Source organism: Electrophorus electricus, chromosome 15 (assembly GCF_041902795.1).
Source record: "Electrophorus electricus isolate QZ-2024a chromosome 15, ASM4190279v1, whole genome shotgun sequence".
Lineage (NCBI taxonomy): Eukaryota > Metazoa > Chordata > Actinopteri > Gymnotiformes > Gymnotidae > Electrophorus > Electrophorus electricus.
In genome coordinates this window covers 10,119,459-10,136,909 of record NC_137511.1, presented here as the reverse complement: position 1 = coordinate 10,136,909, position 17,451 = coordinate 10,119,459, and the positions used below count along the sequence as shown (strand labels likewise).

Below are 17,451 nucleotides of genomic sequence, written 5' to 3'. Positions count from 1 at the left end.
CTCTTTTCTCCATTTCTCTCTTTTTCTCTCGTTCTTGTCCTCTCTGTTGTGTTTGTATGCATGTGTTTGTATGATGTACCTGTGCTCCTGTTTTCTATGTGTATGTGCGTGCGTGTGTGTGTGTGGTGATCTGGCCCTTCACCTTCTCCACCCCCTACCTTCTCAGTTAGAGCATCAGCAGCAGCTATATTGAACCATAGAGCAGCTGGTGTTGACAGCCTTAAATGTTCTGAAAATAGCACATTTATGAAAAGCAGAATTAAAGATATATCAGCCTTAAATGAAACATGTTTCAGGGAACCATGGCAACACTTAACCTCCTGTGTAGTTTTCCAAGGGCTGCAGACAGGAGAGCAACCATATCTGCCTTTTCCTAATGAAGCTGCTGACGTAAGCAGCAAGCAGATTCCACTCCATTCAAAGTGAATGGGATCTTTATTAACTCTCCTGTCAGATGCCAAAATAGCCTTGTGCTTTTCTATACTGTTATCTTGTTAAATCGTACTTAGCATATCACTCATATAGAATAGATACATTCAGTAAACAAAACACTGCACAGTCTTACACAAGAGTTTTTGTTTTTTTTATGGGGGTTTGCCAAAGTAAGGGCTTATGTGTTTACCTCTAGTGGGTCCATTTCTGCTTAACACTTATGGATGGTGTGTGAAAACAGTGTGCAAAGATTTACCTATTGAACCCAGCCTAGAGCACGTCGTCCAGGTGGAAGGTGGGATTCCCTCCTTCACCCCCTCACCTTCCTTTTAAAATTCACTACTGTCGTTTCTATAACAAAGAAGTGTTCTGCATGCGGGCCCCTCATAACTCGGCTCTTTCTTTTCTTTTCTGCATTTTCTCTCCTTTTCCTTTCCTTTCTTGTCGTTTTTCTGCATTGTAGCTAAACTAAGATTTTCCATGCATGAGGGCAGTGCTAACACTCATAGCAGGACTATGGCTGCTGACGCCAAGCTGCAAAAATGCATGAGGAGAGCTCGGGGCCTTCAGCAGCGCATGCAGCAACAGCAAGAGCAGCCGCAGGAGCCCAGCCGCCCACAGGGGCCTTCCAGGTACCACCACTGTCTCCCCGTGTGTCCAGCTTACTGCCTGTCCAGAAATACGCAGCCAGCTGCCCTCTTGTATGTCACTGTTAATCTGAGAAAGAGATTAGCAATGGTAAATAGTAATGACTTAGTGTACAGAGAGAGGTGTGTTGTATTGCTGTGTTTGCTTGTCCTTTAAACTGTGTGCTGTCATTGTTCTATTTTGTTTTGCTGTATGCGTCTGTGCTAACTGTGCTAAGTCCTGTTTAGACATTGACACAATGGAACACTTGCAACTTGCATAAAGCACTGAGAGAAAAATGGATCTCTCTGTCCATGCCACGAGTTTGCTTCTTCATCTCATTTGTGACTGTAAGATGCTGCCTGAGGGAATATAAGAAAGGTAAAGATTTCCGATTAAGGCTTACACTGGGAGCAGAGGTCCTGCACTCACTAGCGCAATGGAGCTCCATGACAGCACATCACAGTTGCTACGGGTATGGCTCAGGACTTCGGTAAGGCTCGGGATTTCAGTCAGGCTAAGGACTTTGATATGGTTCGGGACTTCACTAAGGATCAGGATTTTTGTACTGGACCTGTACGTTGGGATGGCTTATGACTTCAGTAAAGCTGAGGACGTCAGCATGGCTCAGAACTTCTTAAGGAAGCCACGGTGCCCCAGTCAGGTGGAGTGACAGTCCTGGAGGTGTGGGAGTGTAGGCAATGGGGAACACCGCAGTCCGCTCAATGGATTGCTGTTATTTTGCCCCTCACTTTTCCCCTCCCTCATTCCTCACAATCGATTAGCCGCGCTGATGTGATGTATGGCCCGACCTGTCCTAAGCCCCCTGGGTAATTACCTAACGTGCTGCTTGAGGAGTATTTACAGGGAGTCAGCACGCTAGCACATTCATCAGCAGTGTTTACCCTTGTGCTTCCCCAAAGTGCCCCAATCAACTCTGCAGCACATGGGCAGCAGGAGCCATCCTTACCCTGCGTCAGCTCACGCCTACAGCCCTGTCCACCCTCCCCCTTTCAGAAGGACAGCCACCATGCACGCACGCACGCACACACACACACACACACACACACACACACACCACTCTTACTCTGTGCTATAACTGTATTTCTCTCAGATTCTGAAAGAAAATTTTATTATTGGGCCTGTGCTTGTCTTTGCTATCTTAACACACGTGTTGCCCTGCAGGGATTAGATGTGCGGACAGATAACAAATTCACAAGGTGCAGTGATCCTTACGAGCAGGTTCAGTGATGAAGATGGAAGGGTGTGTGCTTGGATGCGCTGTTCTACTGAGACCTTTCACCTGAGTTTCGTATTAGATAAAGACATGTGAGTCTGTGTTGCTGGCCATTCCTAGGGGCCCAGGGAGGCAGGACAGGTTCGATGGCGTATGGAGGAATGTCTGGATCCCCCATTTTAGGGCAGAATTTAGAGAGTGGGTGTAGCATCCTAGAGCAAACCTGCTCCCATGTGGCGTAGACCCTTTGGGCATATTTATTGCTATCGTAGGTCTTCCGGTTTATGCAGTGGGTATGAAAACGATGTCAAGGCCATTCTGTGCGTCAGCTATTGGAAGCCTGTGGGCTTAACTGTATGTGTGCATGTGGGTTTGGGTGTGCGTCCCTGTGTGTCTGTGTGTTGTATGAAAAGTGGTGCATAACCAGAGGTGAAACTCGTGACTTGGGTCTCCTTGAGCTAGATCTCTTGACATAATGCCTCTTAAAGTGCTCATTTGAGCGTCATAAATCTTATTACTAACTGAGTATGTGAAAATAAGTTGTTCAGTGAAGCTCAAATTAAGGGAATGTTTTATAAAACTGAACTCTATGTTTGGTTAGAACAAATAAAAGCTACACTATATGAGACAATTTACTCTTTTTTAATATTATTTTTTAAAAAACAGAAATTCCAGTTTTTAGAATAAAGAACTTATTGTTGACTGACCTTGCAGTCTCAGGTGAAGTAATGGCACTAGAGCTTTCTAAAACATTCCTCCAGTCTGAACATGTTTGTGCTTGCTTTTCTGATTTTATTGCACATAAATGTGAGTGCTTGGAGTCTTACAGAATGTAGCTTTACTGTGTACCATACATTGATGTCACTGATATTTTGATTATTTCCTTTTGAGGTGATATCATTCCCTGCGAGTTTGACCACACCCATATGCTTTTCCTCTGTACAGTGAACAGTCTGGCTCGGTCCAAATACTGCTGACAGAAGAGGTCTGGGAAGGCAGTCAGGATGCTGCCCTTGGCCCGCCGCCACCTGCCCAGATGAAGCCACACTCCTCTAACATGCTCTCTGCTTTGAACTGCCCACCACTCAGTGGTCCCCACCCCTCTCCACCTCAGCCACACCCACAAAAGCCCACTCAAGGCAGCGATTGGTCATCACAGAAAGAGGAGGAATGGGGGGCCAGCAGACTGTCCGATGTCCTGCAAGCATCAGGGGTGCGGAACAAGCCCATCCGTAAGCACCTGGCCATCTCCCTGCCCTCTCTGCCCATGGACTTCTGGGGCCCGGTGGGTGAGACCACAGAGCTGACCCAGCACCAGCAGCTTCCAGCTCAGCATTTGCCCTCTCCCTCCGCAGGCCCTCCACCGTGGAAAGGCACCTCTGATAGACCCAATTGGAGCCCCCATCCAAGTGTCCCTACCAGCCCCCTACCTGCATCCGCCCAGCATGAGGAGAGCCCCCATCCAAGAGCCCCCATATGGCAATCCGTGCACGACTCTCCCCTACCTCGCTCGCCTGTCCTATCTGGCTCCAGCCCCAGACAGGCCCCACCTGCCACAGCCCGTCACTGGTCTTCCTGGAGCCTGGACCGCCCCAATGCTGTGGTCACTCCCCACGAGACACCTCCAGACCAGAGTCACTTCGTCAGGCCTGCAGCCTCCCCCCGCTCTCCCGGATGGTACGGACCTCCACGTAGTCCAGTGAGCAGGAACAAGAGCGCCACCAGGTATTCCTACTCTCAGCGAGAGGCAAAGGTGGAGCCAGAGCCCGTGGAGTCTGAGGACCAGGAGCTCTCTGAGCTGGACTCGCTGTACCAGGCCAGTCTGCAGGCAGGCCCCAGCGTTGGCCGAGCCCTGCACGCAGCTAGCTCCCCAGCCTCGGCAAAGCCAGGTATACTGACCATATGTTCCTCCACCTTTCATACCATTCTTGTACCATGCTTGGAATCTATTACTAGTAGGAACAGCGCATGGAGGGATTACGGGTGGATTATAATCTGCTTGCCTTGCACAGTTCCAGCTGCTGCAAGGAAGCTGCTGTCCGGGGTGGGGCGCTCTCGGACACCCACAGCTGAGCTGGAGAGGACTGCATTCGGACCAGCAGGCTGCCACAGCCCCACTGGGCAGCTCAGCATGGTGACGCACCCCCCCCCCCCCCATCACCCCATGTCTGCACGCTGCTTCAAATTACCAGTGGCTGTGACGCGTTTGGGTTTAGCTAGTAGCTCTGGCTGGTAGACATTTCTAGGAATGATTGTTTGGGATTGTGTTTACTTGTAGTGTCTATCATGTTTGTCTGTGTGGAACATGCTCTGATGTGAAACTGGCAGTGTTTCTTACCTGAGCCGCTTCTGTGTCTGTCTGCCAGTGGAAACCTCCAGGTTTTTGCAGCTCTTTGCTGTGGCCTTTTTCGATTTCTTTCCTTTGTGTCCATGTGTTCATTTGTCTTTTTGTTTCCCATCTGACTGTTTTGCCTTGTCTGTGACATGTGCAGTAATGTGCAGTAATCCAGTAATTAGCAGTAGTAGTGTGCGTTAATGTAAGATCAGTGTACTGTGCGGTGTTTGTGTATGTTCACTTAGTAGTGTGTGTGTGTGTGTTTGTGTGTGTGTGTGTGTGTGTGTGTGTTGCTGGATCAGGGGCTGCAGGAACAATATGGTGACCACATGCACCGCGTCGCACGCAGCCTGAGCGGGACCGTCATAGGACGACGACAAGACCACCTTGCTGTCTCCCGCAGCTTTGTAAGTACTCCACTCTCTCTCTCTCTCTCTCTCTCTCACACACACACACACACACACACACACATACAAACACTAAAATATATGCACATATGCTGCTTGCCTCTCATATGAAACTCCCCACCTCTAATTGGAGAAGCGCAGCCTGTTCATTACTGTTCAGTACTGCAGCTCTGACACCTGGATGACCTGTAGCTCCTTTATGGTCCAGCTGAAGAATTAAAATGGGCTTGATGGTTAGGAGTTAGCTGAGGTATCAGGAAAGGGTCATGTGTGTCCCAATAATCTGCATGAGACTGAGCATTACCAGGCAGCGTCTCCTGTTTTTGCCTGATACTTGTGTGCAGCCTGTTCCCTGTCAATCACTGCAGAGCTTGCTTTATTACACACAAACTCACACACCTGCAGTGAGCATACCAGCTAATCAGACATGCAGTGCTTTTCAAAGGACAGATGTGTAGTACTTAACCAGTGACAAATCAACCATGATTTGGCCCAACAAAACACAGTTACTGATACACAGTTACAAACATGCCTTCTGACACACACACACACACACACACACAAACACACACACACACAAGATGCAATATTGTACTCACTTTCTGATCAGTACAATGTAGTTAGAACATTATTAGATTAGAAAATTCATAGATGCAAATTTTTATTTTCAAAAACACTTTTAATGTATTTAATACCCCCTGGTAACTGCTGTGATAACTGATAGATTAAACTATCTGTAACCATGACAGTGTTTGGTGTGACACTTCCATGTGTCGCTTAGATTTGAATATGGTGATATATTTTCTCCAGCAGTGCCTGTCTCACTCTCAGCAGTGTGCAAACAACACTGACTAGAGCTCAGTACGTCCTGGGCCTAATCAGCTGACAGCATGGCCTTTCACCCACTGTTACTTCCACACGCAAAGTCTCAAGTGCGCACACACTTTGCTGATACCTGCTGCGGGTCACTGTCTGAGTCACACTGCCATCCAGTGTCTGCGTGCTCTAACTGTCTCTCGGACAGAGCCTCAGCTCTTCCAAAGCCTTCCTGTCATAGTGAGGGTGAGCCCGTTTCATGCGTCAGTTGCAACTGCCCTTCTCTCCCTCTCTTCCCACCCATCCAGACTCTCTTTCTCTCTCTTTGTTGTGTGTGTGTGTGTGTGTGTGTGTGTGTGTGTGTGTGTGTGTGAGAGAGGGTCACCAGGGTCCCATCATGTCACACTTTCCACCACATGTCTTGCTCACATGCTCCTCTTATGTGTCCATCGCGTCATCCTGCCCTCCATCCCCATCCTGTCCAGGCCTGTGCTTCTCTACCACCCCTTCCCCAGCAGCCTGGGCCTTGGGTGGATGCCCCAGGTAATGCTGTCCCCAGCCCTTCATCAGCCCCAGCACCCGTGGAGGCCCATTCTCACACACTCTTACTGCTCGCCACTTTCTAATACCATTGCTTTGGGGGTCAACATGTTTCTGCTAAGCAGTGTCTACTCTACAGTGTGCTATGTTTTCTTCTTGCCTGTGTGTATTCTACTGCAGGAAGAGTTTTGGACTGGCTTTGGGATTGGTTCACATCCTGTCCTTCACACTCGATTCTTCCTCTCCCCTTACAGGACGTGTCCAGAGGGTCGCCGAGCTTCTGGTTGTGTTTGACCGGGGTCAAGCTTCCTCCAGTGGGCAGTGCTGCCGTCCAGCACTAAACAGCAGGCCTCCCTGGCCTGCAGCCTCCTGGGGCTCCTGGCCTCCCCAGCACTGGGACGGTCCCCCAGACTGTCAACACACATGGGACAAACTCAGTCCCCACAGCCCTGCAGATTCACCCCACACACATCTGTATGATAATTGCAATCTCCTCCCAGTGCCCAGTGTGCTTTCCCTGCTATGCTAACAGCTATGCTAACGCCCAGGTCCACTAGCAGCTGTGTATGAATGGATCCAAAACTAGCCCGCCAGAGCTATTGCTCCATCTCCGTTTCCCAGGCCAACGTGATGGGGCTCCTGTCACCTCGGTCACTCATGTCATGTGTTGCCTCCTGTGTCTTCTTGTCCAGAGTGCGGCCTCTTTGACGCTTTACCTGGCCATGTGTAATTGATCTGGGATGGCCTTCCTTAGGCCTTTTCTCCTTGCTTCTGTTCTGCACAGTGGGGGAGTTACACTGCATTCCTCTCCTGACTAGGGCTGGCTGCTCTGCCCACAGCACGGTGAATGGAGGGGCAGAGCCGAACTCCTTCACGTGGCAGCGTGGTGATGGGTCAGCGGGATGGAGCCGGCGGGTGTGTGTGTGTGTGTGTGTGTGTGTGTGTGTGTGTGTGTGTGTGTGTGTGTGCGCGTGTGTGCATGCAACTAGCAGAGGTCAGGCTAGCAGCACGCTGAGGTACAGGAACGGCTCTGAGCCTCATCTCTCCCGCAGTGAACCATCCTACCCCGAGCACTTAACATAATTAAACGCACTGTGTGGAGCTGCAAAGCTAGCGAGAGCCAGCAACATCCATGCTAACTTTTTAATATCAGCGAGTTCCATTTAGCCTCTGCACAGCCATTGTGATTAACGGGAGTGTGCGCACGTGCGTGCGTGCGTGCGTGCGTGTGTGCGTGCGTGCGTGTGTGTGTGTGTGTGTAATGGGGGTGAGAGCAAGCTGTTAGTCCAAGCTGTTAGTCCAGTCCCTGCCCTAAAAAGCTAAACCTGAAAAAAGCCAATAGCATCTCCCCAGGCTGCTTAGTTCTCTGAAACCTTCAAAGGTCCAGAATATTTCTCTCTCCCCTCTTCTCCTACTCTGACATTTTAGAAAGAAATAACTTATTTTTTGTAGGGTGGTGGGTAAGTAGTGTAGAGCTTGTACTGCTTTATTGACTAAGTACTCATCTACCCTGCAAAAAGAGAACAGTAGTGGAAGCTGCGCTTTTTTGTAAGTCTCTTGGCTCTGGTGCTTGGCCAGAGCAGGCATGTGTATGTGCAGTCGTGGAGAGGGGCAGAGCCAACTCCTCCTCCTCCTCCTTCTCTTCTCGTATGGGCATTCCCTGTAGCACACACCTGTTTTATGTCTAGTGTTACAGGCAAAGACTGCTTTACTCATTTTGACGGAATATAAACCAATAAATGAATTTATTGTAAAAATATGAAACCTATGAATACTTATGAAATATAAAGAGGAATGGAGAAACTCTACGTTATGACATTATGGAATGTTAAAAAATTTTAGTGGTTATAATTATTATCTGCATTAAGACGAGTATAGTACACTTCAGAAGTGTAAAGCTGGAGTCAAACTGCTATTTTAATTGTATTGACAGTTCTCCCATTTGTACAGGGAGATATGCCAAGTTAAGCTTTCTTTTTATTTCTTTTGTAACCTGCAATGACACTGATAACATACCTATGAGGCTGATATGACACTGATAACATAGCTATGAGGCTGATATGAGCATTTGGAAGGCAGTGGAGGGTAGTCAGCACCTCTGATGTAAACAAGGGACACAGTCATTCCATGTAGTTTTATGTCTCTTTGGAACCTTCCTTTGAAAACAAAAATGTTCAATTCTAAATCAAACTACTTAAAAATTGTTTGGCCCTGATAGTTATGGTGATTTTAAATATTTAACAGGTTTCTCAGTGTTTCAGCAGTTTATGAACATTTTGCACAAAACTTAGAGACTTGAGAAAGGACTAGTTTCTGTTATAACCATATTGTCATATAACTAATGACTGAAATATCCTAGCATAGTTCGACCAATGGTCTACAGGACTTTGAGATCACTGTATAGTTTGATTATTGCAGTATGTAACCCATTGTCTTAATCATATTATATCATGATATCCATTATTTTTGCATTAAAGCTAAGAGATTAGTCCTAAATTGTAAATCTTTTTTTCCCATTTCATTCAGGCTTTACTTAATGTTGTATCAACCAAAGATTGGCACTAACACAAAGATAACCCATAGCCCATCACTGTTTCTTATTCATCTCTTTGTCATGGATGTTTGAGAATGTAGCAGTGGTGTTGCCTGAGTATGCTATGCAACAAAAACGCACTCTCCTCGAGAACAACCAGCAAAGAGACAGACTGGGACAGGCCCAAGGGGAAGTCCTCCCTCTACCCCACTTTCCTTTTAACTGAGGAAAAAAATGATTTCCTGCTGAATTGTGGAATATGTACATATTAATGTCTGTACAAATAACAACCTTTGAATGCTAGCTGTAGCCAGAGAGAGATAGAGTGATGGATTTCTCAAAGACGAAGACAGCATTTTTGGTGGTTTTCCTGTTGGGGACTCATTTGTAAATGCTTGGGGCTGAGGGAACTTGTATTTTTGCAATAAAGTTATTACCGATGCACTCCTGCAGGGGCGCTGCACAACCGCCTATGGGCTGTGTCTGTGTGTGCTGTTCTCAAAGCTACAGTATTATCATCATTAGTACCTTGCCCCAGCACATCTGTCTAAAAGAGCAGCACTCATAAGATGCACATTAATACAGCAACGGCAAATTTAAGTTCTTGGTATTTAGGCATCTTATTTTAGATTATAAGGCTGTACTGCTATATTAATAAACCTTGTGGGTCAGACGGATTGTATATAAGCTTAGTACCATTCCACAGAGCCAGTAGTATTACCAAGTCATCTTATACCCACACATTAAACAAAGGACTTCCTAGCTGTCCAGTGATGTTGCTGTGACAAGTGCAATAATGACAAAGAGCTCGAACCAAATGAAAGCAGAACAGCTACACCCTGTGGCTCCTTATTGCATCGCTTGCATTTTTCTAGTTGGGGCACCTGAGTGCACGCATATTCTCATCTTTAAATTACTCACTGGGACCTCCTGCTCTCTGATAGAGCACCAGGGGCAAAATACTTTGTCTTGCCTAATCTTTTTCTACAAGAGGTCCTACAAGGAGCCAGTTTGATTCATTTTAATTTGAAATATTCTTGATTCTCCCACAGCAGCCAAAAAGGATCCTGCATGAATGGCACAAGATGTAATCTTATTGTCATTTAAGTCAATGATAAATTGTCTTATAACAAACAACCCACAGAATATTTTACAGTGCCCATCTTTTAGTAAACAAATGACTTTAACAATCAAGGTCATTAAGACAATGTCCTTTAATTTACTAAGTCATGTTGGCTCTTTCTTTGTCTATAACTTCATCAAAACTCACTTTCTCTAATTAATAGTGTTGAACAGCAGTTGGGTGGTATTTAACCTTATTCACCTATACAAAACTTTTAGTTTATGTATTATTTGTGGTAAGCATTTTAGTGCGAATGAAGTCAGCTCTGTCTTCATTAGAGAGTTTCTTCTGGCTGAAACATTCAGTTGTTGATTTGGATTAGTTTTGCTGAACAACCCAACCTCTTGCATTTTATTTAATAGACACATGCACTTTATAGACATTATGCCATAAAATTTACTGATACAGCTCTGTATTCGTTGGTGTGTAAATTAAGTTTTATGATTTGTGAATTTTATGATGTGTGATATGCAGTGTTTAATATACATCCCACATATATAATATGGTATACATTTGCCAAAAAGTAAAACTTCTGACAGTCAAACCCACTTTACTGTTCTAATGATGTTCTAATAATTTAGGTGGTCTTTAGCAAACTTGAAATGGTCAACAACCTTAATCTTTTTTTTTTTCCCAAAAAACACTAAAAACCACTGTATAAAATCCTCAGCCTCATAAGCCTGAAGTGATTCTTTCTAAGGTTTTCTAAAATCTGATTTGATTGGCCATATTGTAACAGAATTCTGATGTGAAGAGCAGGTAACCAAATGTGATCTTTATATCAGAACAGGTCAAAACTATACATAGCCTCAACTGCCCTCCTTTTAAGATGAACTGGCCTTTTTTAAACCATGCCTTCAGTAAAGATATGAAAATGTAAAATGTGTAGTTTGTTGTTTGTATAACATAGAAGATCAGGTGCCATTCTTGCAGAAATCCAGGTAATTCAAAAGGATTCAAAACATGCATGGCTAAGTCTTATAACTGCATGCATGTACCTTAAGTGTAGCCTTCCTAGGAAATGTGGTAACGTGGGTTTATTCACAATGTTGGCTGGTATAGATGGATTGGCTGCTGGTTCTCACTGCAGTGTGTTGTCTAAATGTACAAACATTATGCAGAGAGTTCATTGTAAAGCATCCTTGGGTATAATAATAATAATAATAATAATAATAATAATAATAATAATACCACCTTATGTTGATTAGGTCATGACCTAACAGCCTTTAGGTTTTTATAATTTATCCCATTTTTGAGTCTGTTTTGTTTAGAATTGTGAATGAAATTACAGTGGGTTTAGTCCATTTTCCTATGCCAGCTTGGCACTTTTAAAATAGTGGTGAGGGCAGAGAAACCCATTTAAATGGTGTTTGAGCGACTATTATACTTGCACTGACAGGGTTATTTGAATGCCAATCCAAGGTTATCAGCTACAGGGTTAAGATGGTACCAACATTCTCAGACGAACTATTCAATGGAATGTTTAAACTGACTAGATGTACTTTTCAAAAATATTCAGTTCTTCTTCATGTATGTCACCCACAAATAGCCCAAGCACCAGGTCTTCTGGCTCGTGCCCAAACAAACAAGTTACAATATTCTGCTAACTTTCAGACACAGTTTCCAGCATCATTAACCCCTTCCATGTTTCAGAATAATCAGTAATCAGATCAGTTGGAAGACAAGTTTTCTATTTTGGTGTTACTGCTGTCAAATACTATCACCTGACCTCCCTCAGAGGACTTAACACTAATAGCTGAGACCATCTCCAGCATTAGCCAGGGTACATTCCCTGATGTAGTCAGCTGTCGTAACAGCACACATGCCCATTTCCAAACCTTAGGATTGAATGTTGGAGCATTTTACAACAAGAAAATTCCAGAGGGTAATCCATATATAAGTGGAAATACTCATTGCTCTTCTGGCCAGATGGCTCTTGTTGATGTGTCTCTTGCTTCAACAGCAGGTCTGTTATCTCAGGGGAAGAAACTACTGAGATAAAAACTGCACAGGTAAAAAACTGTGTGTGCATGGGAAAAACTAAAATTAGGGTTGGCTAAAAATGCCAAAACATCTTAACAATAATCATTTGCACATGAAAAAAATGTTAAAGCAGACATAAACATGTGTAGGCCAGACACTAAAAATGTACTTGTGTAAAGATATTACACATATAGTTGGCAAATTTGCAGACAAAAAAAATAGTGGCTTTTATTCCAAAAAGACATCCCTCTTTATCCATTTTTAGTTATTCTAGCTAAAAAAAAAAAAAGAGACCCCCCCCCCCCCCCTTAATTCTTATGCACCACTGGAAAAGTTCCCTTTTGATCTGAGGTAGACCTAAACGTTTCCCTACTCCATTTATCTGTCTGCCACTTCCATTTCATTCATTTTATAATGTCCTGAATTTTCCAGCTATTTCCTGATTAAATTCTTCTATCTTATACTATCTGTCATCTCGCCATCCTCTCATATAAACCCATGGATTTTAATGGTGATTAAACATATAAATATTAAATATATGCCTTAAGGTACACATTTCATACTGATTGCTATAATGATAGTTAACATATTCATAATTTTTCATCGACAAATACGATAGGAATTACGTGCATCAGAGTGATGAAATAAGAAAACTGTAGAGAGAGAGGAAAAAAAAGAATCTGCTTGTGATTGCAATCATACAGCCCACCCGTGAACCATGGTGGCTGTGTGTGGCTGCCAGTGGAGCTGACTCACCTGTCTTTCCTGCTGATGTGACTGCTGACAGTAGCCGCGAGATACCCCAGATCAAACCACTTCAATTCCTGGAGCTTCATCCTGCAGCAGGACAGTGACCCAACAAACTACTGCAGCAACTATAGTGATATTCTAGGTGAGAAAGTGGAAATTTCTCAACTGGCCAAATTTAACTCCTGACTTGAACCCCACTGAAAAATTATATTTTATAATATAACCTTGCAGTCAGTTATTAGCCTCGTGGAAATGGATGGTGCATTTTAAGTTTCATTGCCATTGGCAGGAACGTTAAACCTCTTGAGTTTTTACTTCAGTGCGACCATGAAGAAACTCTGATGTTGTTGCTGTAATGACCTTTGACATACTGTTATTTTTACTTCATTGCAAGCATGGAGAAACTCTGGTGGTGTTGCTGTAATGACCTTTCATATGTTGTTATCGTAACAGATGAATGGGAGTTGTACATTGACAATTATTCTGACTGACCATTTCTTACTTGTTTGATAGTATGTTAAAACTAATATAAATAGGGATGATAATTAAAATTAACAATACAACAAAAAAAAAACCTATATGTGACTTTTTTATTGTACAAATCACTTAAACCTACCATGCCATTGTTTGATGTCCTCTGTTTAAAATAAACTGCTCACTAAAGCATTTCTTCCATTTTACTAGGCAATATTATTTTATTTAAATGTATGCTCACAAGGAAAACCCATTTATGTACACTGCCATAAATTTCTTTGTTGATACTTTCTACAAAATAAAAATAATGACATATAGTAAAAATGTCAATATTATTTTTAAATGTCTACCTAAATAAAGTAAGTCTAAATAAAGCATATATTTGCATTTTATTGTTAAAATTGAATGTAAAATCAAAATGAAATCAAAAATTGATTACGCAAAAAGTGGAAATACCTGATATATGGTTTTTCATTGGAAGGGTGCAACACTCCTTTAAATACATATTCATCAATTCTATGGATTATGTTGATCTCTGGGTAAGTAATGAGTAATAAATTTAGCTTTCTATGTCAAAGCAGAGATGTGACAGCAGGCATTATACTGTTGTCAATGTGGAGGTGGTGCGGGGCTGTGGGTGGTGTGGCATCACGATGCTGCCTCAACATCATGACGCCCGTCAGCCTTCTTCTATAGACCATGGCACTGTCTATCAGCCCAAGCCTAATGGGAAGTGCAATGTAGAGATCTGCCCTCCTGTCTTCCAGCAGAAGGTAGTGGAGTATCCATACGCCTCAACTGCTGCCCTTTTCAACAGCTTCTGCCCAGCAGCAGTCAGACTGCTTAACACTCTACTGAAACCTAGCGCCTAACCGGACTGATCAAGAGTCTTTCCGTCACCACCAGCACCATCAGGACTCATCCCATCACCCAGCTTTAAGTGACCATAGAAATTTCTTGTACACCATTGCACACCAGATGCCCTTTAAACCCGAGAACTATCCTGTGCTGTTCTAGCACTGTGGTGTTATGCCTTCACTCTTTGTAGTCCTGTGTAGTGTGCGGCTGTACTATTGTTGTGTTTCACCAGAAAAAAAACAACAACAACAACTTGATCCTATGCATACTAAGAACATGGAGGAATGACCAAAAAAAAGGTATTTAACTAATCCTTCCGTCTAATCAATGCCACTTATAAATGTATGCAAACTGGAGCAAAGCGACGCTTTTCATTAGCATAATCCGTTTTTATTTCTGTCACGCTTTGAATGAATGGCTGCATCCCCGTGCGAGTGTCTCAATGAGTTTCTCTTGCAATTCAGCTTCTCCTCATCCGCTGTTTTCTCTGTGCAGCGTCTGTCCCTGCACGTGCCTCACGTGTCCCCGGCCACGTTCACATGCACGCGCGCCGGCCGAATGAAAGCGTCTCCGTCTGCTTAAAATGCGCGATGTGTGGCAGTAGAGGTGTAACAGAAACAGGATATTTTTACCCTGCCTTTCACAGACTCTGACTCATGACTTTTACTCTCCTCATCGAGTCTTTTCAGTTTTTATCTGTTTGTTCTAATCTCATTCACAAGTGTATTTTGAGAAATGCTACCCATGAGGAAGGTGTAAAAATATGGTACGGAGGAGCAAAGTTGAGGATTTCATAGGAAGCCACATACTCTCCCACAGTCACATGGCAACACCGCAGTTCTCCCAATATTCGTCCTCTCACCTCTCCCAGTCTCTGTAGAAGAGTTTCTGTGCTAACTTCAATGTACACCTTCCTGCTGTGACAAGACTGGAATCAAGTGACTGTAACACCAGTCTTTCCGTGCAAAAGACTAGTTTAATATATTTCTTTCTTATTTGATTTAAACTTGGAAATGGCTACTTTTTATGCACGGGAGTTATGTATAATTGTTTGTTGCTAAAAGATGTTTTTAAAGGTTGATCAGCTGTAGTATAACTCATAAAGCTATAATTTTATTATGCCCTTTTTGTTTTATCTTTTTAGGTTGAATTATATTATTAATATTATTTGATTTATTTATTTATTTTTTAACCTATAGTTGATATTTTATAGTGGCTGTGAAACCAGACACTTGAAGACAATACAGGAACCCTGCAGACCATATATAAGAACCTGGCATTCTAAGATGAAGTTTGTTAATCAGTTTCCAGAATTACACAGAGCTTTCAGTGGAAACTTTTATTATTTAACAGGATCTGCATGAGTGTTAGTGACTACATGAATAATCTAAATGTTATCATCTAATTGTCATCCTGCTTGTAGGATATTGCACCTGAATTGATGATGAGGTCAAATTCAAATTCAGTGTAAATTTGAGCAGCAATATGCATCACTGGAGTGCAAAGCCAAATAGGAAATATACCCTCACATCACTGAAATGCAGCTGTGTTGCCTAGCAACATTTTTCCTGGTTATTCATGTTATCATTTGGCATATGAAATGTCAAGAAAGAAAGAACTGTTTCCTTTTTAATTAAGCCTCTTTTGCCATCTAAATCCCTTTCCGGACTTTCAAATTGGTCTATATTTTAATTGAAAAAGGCCTTTCTGTTAAACTGATTCTGTTGCTCAGAATAATCAGATGTGTGATTCATTCTGTATGTTTAAACCCCATGACGGCCCTTCTTGTTCTCCTGGGGCACAGAAAAATACATCGAAAATGTTGAAAAATACTACAGTCCTTCAATTTCTCCTTCAGATGGTTCTGCACTGTTAATGCTAGCATACTACAAGAGCCCATGAAACCACCAGCATATGCAATTCCTAAAATATTTGGGGCTGTGCATTATTTCAGCCTGAGTTTAGTGACTTCTCAAACTGCCATTCAAGTCTAATAAACGTCTTGTAGCATGACCTCATTAAGCCTTAAGATGCTTGTCAGGCCTGCTGATGCAGCTGACAGTATCGTCAGGAGCAAAGCACTCTCTATGAATCAGAGAGGATCAGAACAAATGAGTGCTCAAGGACCAATTACTCCCATGTCCAAGCAGGGGAGTGAAGGACACATCTAGAGACAAGGCACTGGGAGCCACAGGTCCCAGAGCATAGCATCTTTGCACAATAGAGCAGCATCCTGCAAAAGTGAACTAAAAACATCTAAGGCATATTAGTATTTTGGTGTTAGTTTAGCTTTTTTTTAAAGTTATGCCTTTCCTAGCATTTTTCACAAGATGTGTAGATTAATTTGAGGATACTTTTCCAGTGACCCTGATCTGAGCTGAGCTGAATAGATTGGGTGTGGTGTATGCCTTCGGGCTACAGGTCCATGCCTGCTGATCCGAGAGGTAGTGCAGAGAATGGGGAGGATGGTTGCACTATTGACACTGTCAAGAGAGCAGTCAATATGTGACCTGGTAAGGCCAAGCCTTGAGGGCTCCAAGCTTCACATGGAGTCGTGCCCTCTCTAATTTTTTTCTGAGCTCTTCCACAAGTGACGCTGACACTGCAAACGATTTAGAATTTGAATTGGAATTTGTGTTCATGCAAAGTGGTAATTACCCTTGCTCTGCCAATGGACTGTACAATCGCCCACACTCACATACACACGCACACACACGCACACTCACACTCACCTTCCAGGGGTATGCTGTTAGGTCTGTGTCACATCAACTTGCAGCTAGATGCCCTGTCATTCAATATCTTATATGTCAACCAGGGCCACTTATTTCATTTTCCAGTGAGATATTTATTGTTTGAATTCTGGAGCTGTAAACTGCAGTACAATATATTGTGGAAACTCTAGGCTGTTTGGGTGGAGATCCTAATGCTTAAAGAGAGACTAATGTAGTTGATGATTCATGTCCAGGGAAGATCAAAGAAAAGTGGAAGTGCTAGTGCTGCCTTAAGGTTAAAATATTAAGACATTTAATTTTTTTGCTTTTAAAGCCACTACCACATGTCCACCTGAAACACATAACTAAACTAAATAAAGGGAGAGGACAATGAAAAAAATTGAACTTAAACAAAAATTAAGATGATTTTTTTCACTTCTGTGTTGCGTGTTACCATATTTATTAAGAATAATACATAGACAACAGTGGACAATGAAATGACCTCACTTTTAATTCATTGTGGTCAGCCACATGTAAACCACTGATCTATTGAAATTAGGTCAGGGATTCTGACATTATTTCTCCCCAAGAGAGCAGAATCTGCTGAGTAGGATGATTAACTACA

At 43.1% G+C, this 17,451-nt stretch overlaps 1 protein-coding gene across 20 annotated transcripts in view; it reads left to right on the top strand.

Moving 5' to 3' along the window:
* usp54b (ubiquitin specific peptidase 54b) overlaps positions 1-6,883 on the top strand; it is a 68,349-nt gene extending 61,466 nt beyond the window's left edge. For 17 of the 20 annotated variants that reach the window (XM_081698204.1, XM_081698202.1, XM_081698201.1 and 14 more), the window contains 6 exons: positions 896-1,064; positions 3,242-4,185; positions 4,309-4,430; positions 4,934-5,038; positions 6,243-6,397; positions 6,649-6,835. In XM_081698204.1, the coding sequence (XP_081554330.1) occupies positions 896-1,064; positions 3,242-4,185; positions 4,309-4,430; positions 4,934-5,038; positions 6,243-6,397; positions 6,649-6,688 (1,535 nt within the window). In that variant the 3' untranslated portion in view covers positions 6,689-6,835. Of the gene's footprint in view, positions 1-895; positions 1,065-3,241; positions 4,186-4,308; positions 4,431-4,933; positions 5,039-6,242; positions 6,398-6,648 lie in introns of all 20 variants that reach the window. The other 3 variants (XM_081698211.1, XM_081698207.1, XM_081698209.1) reach the window with 2 other exon arrangements.
* Positions 6,884-17,451: the final 10,568 nt, after the last annotated feature.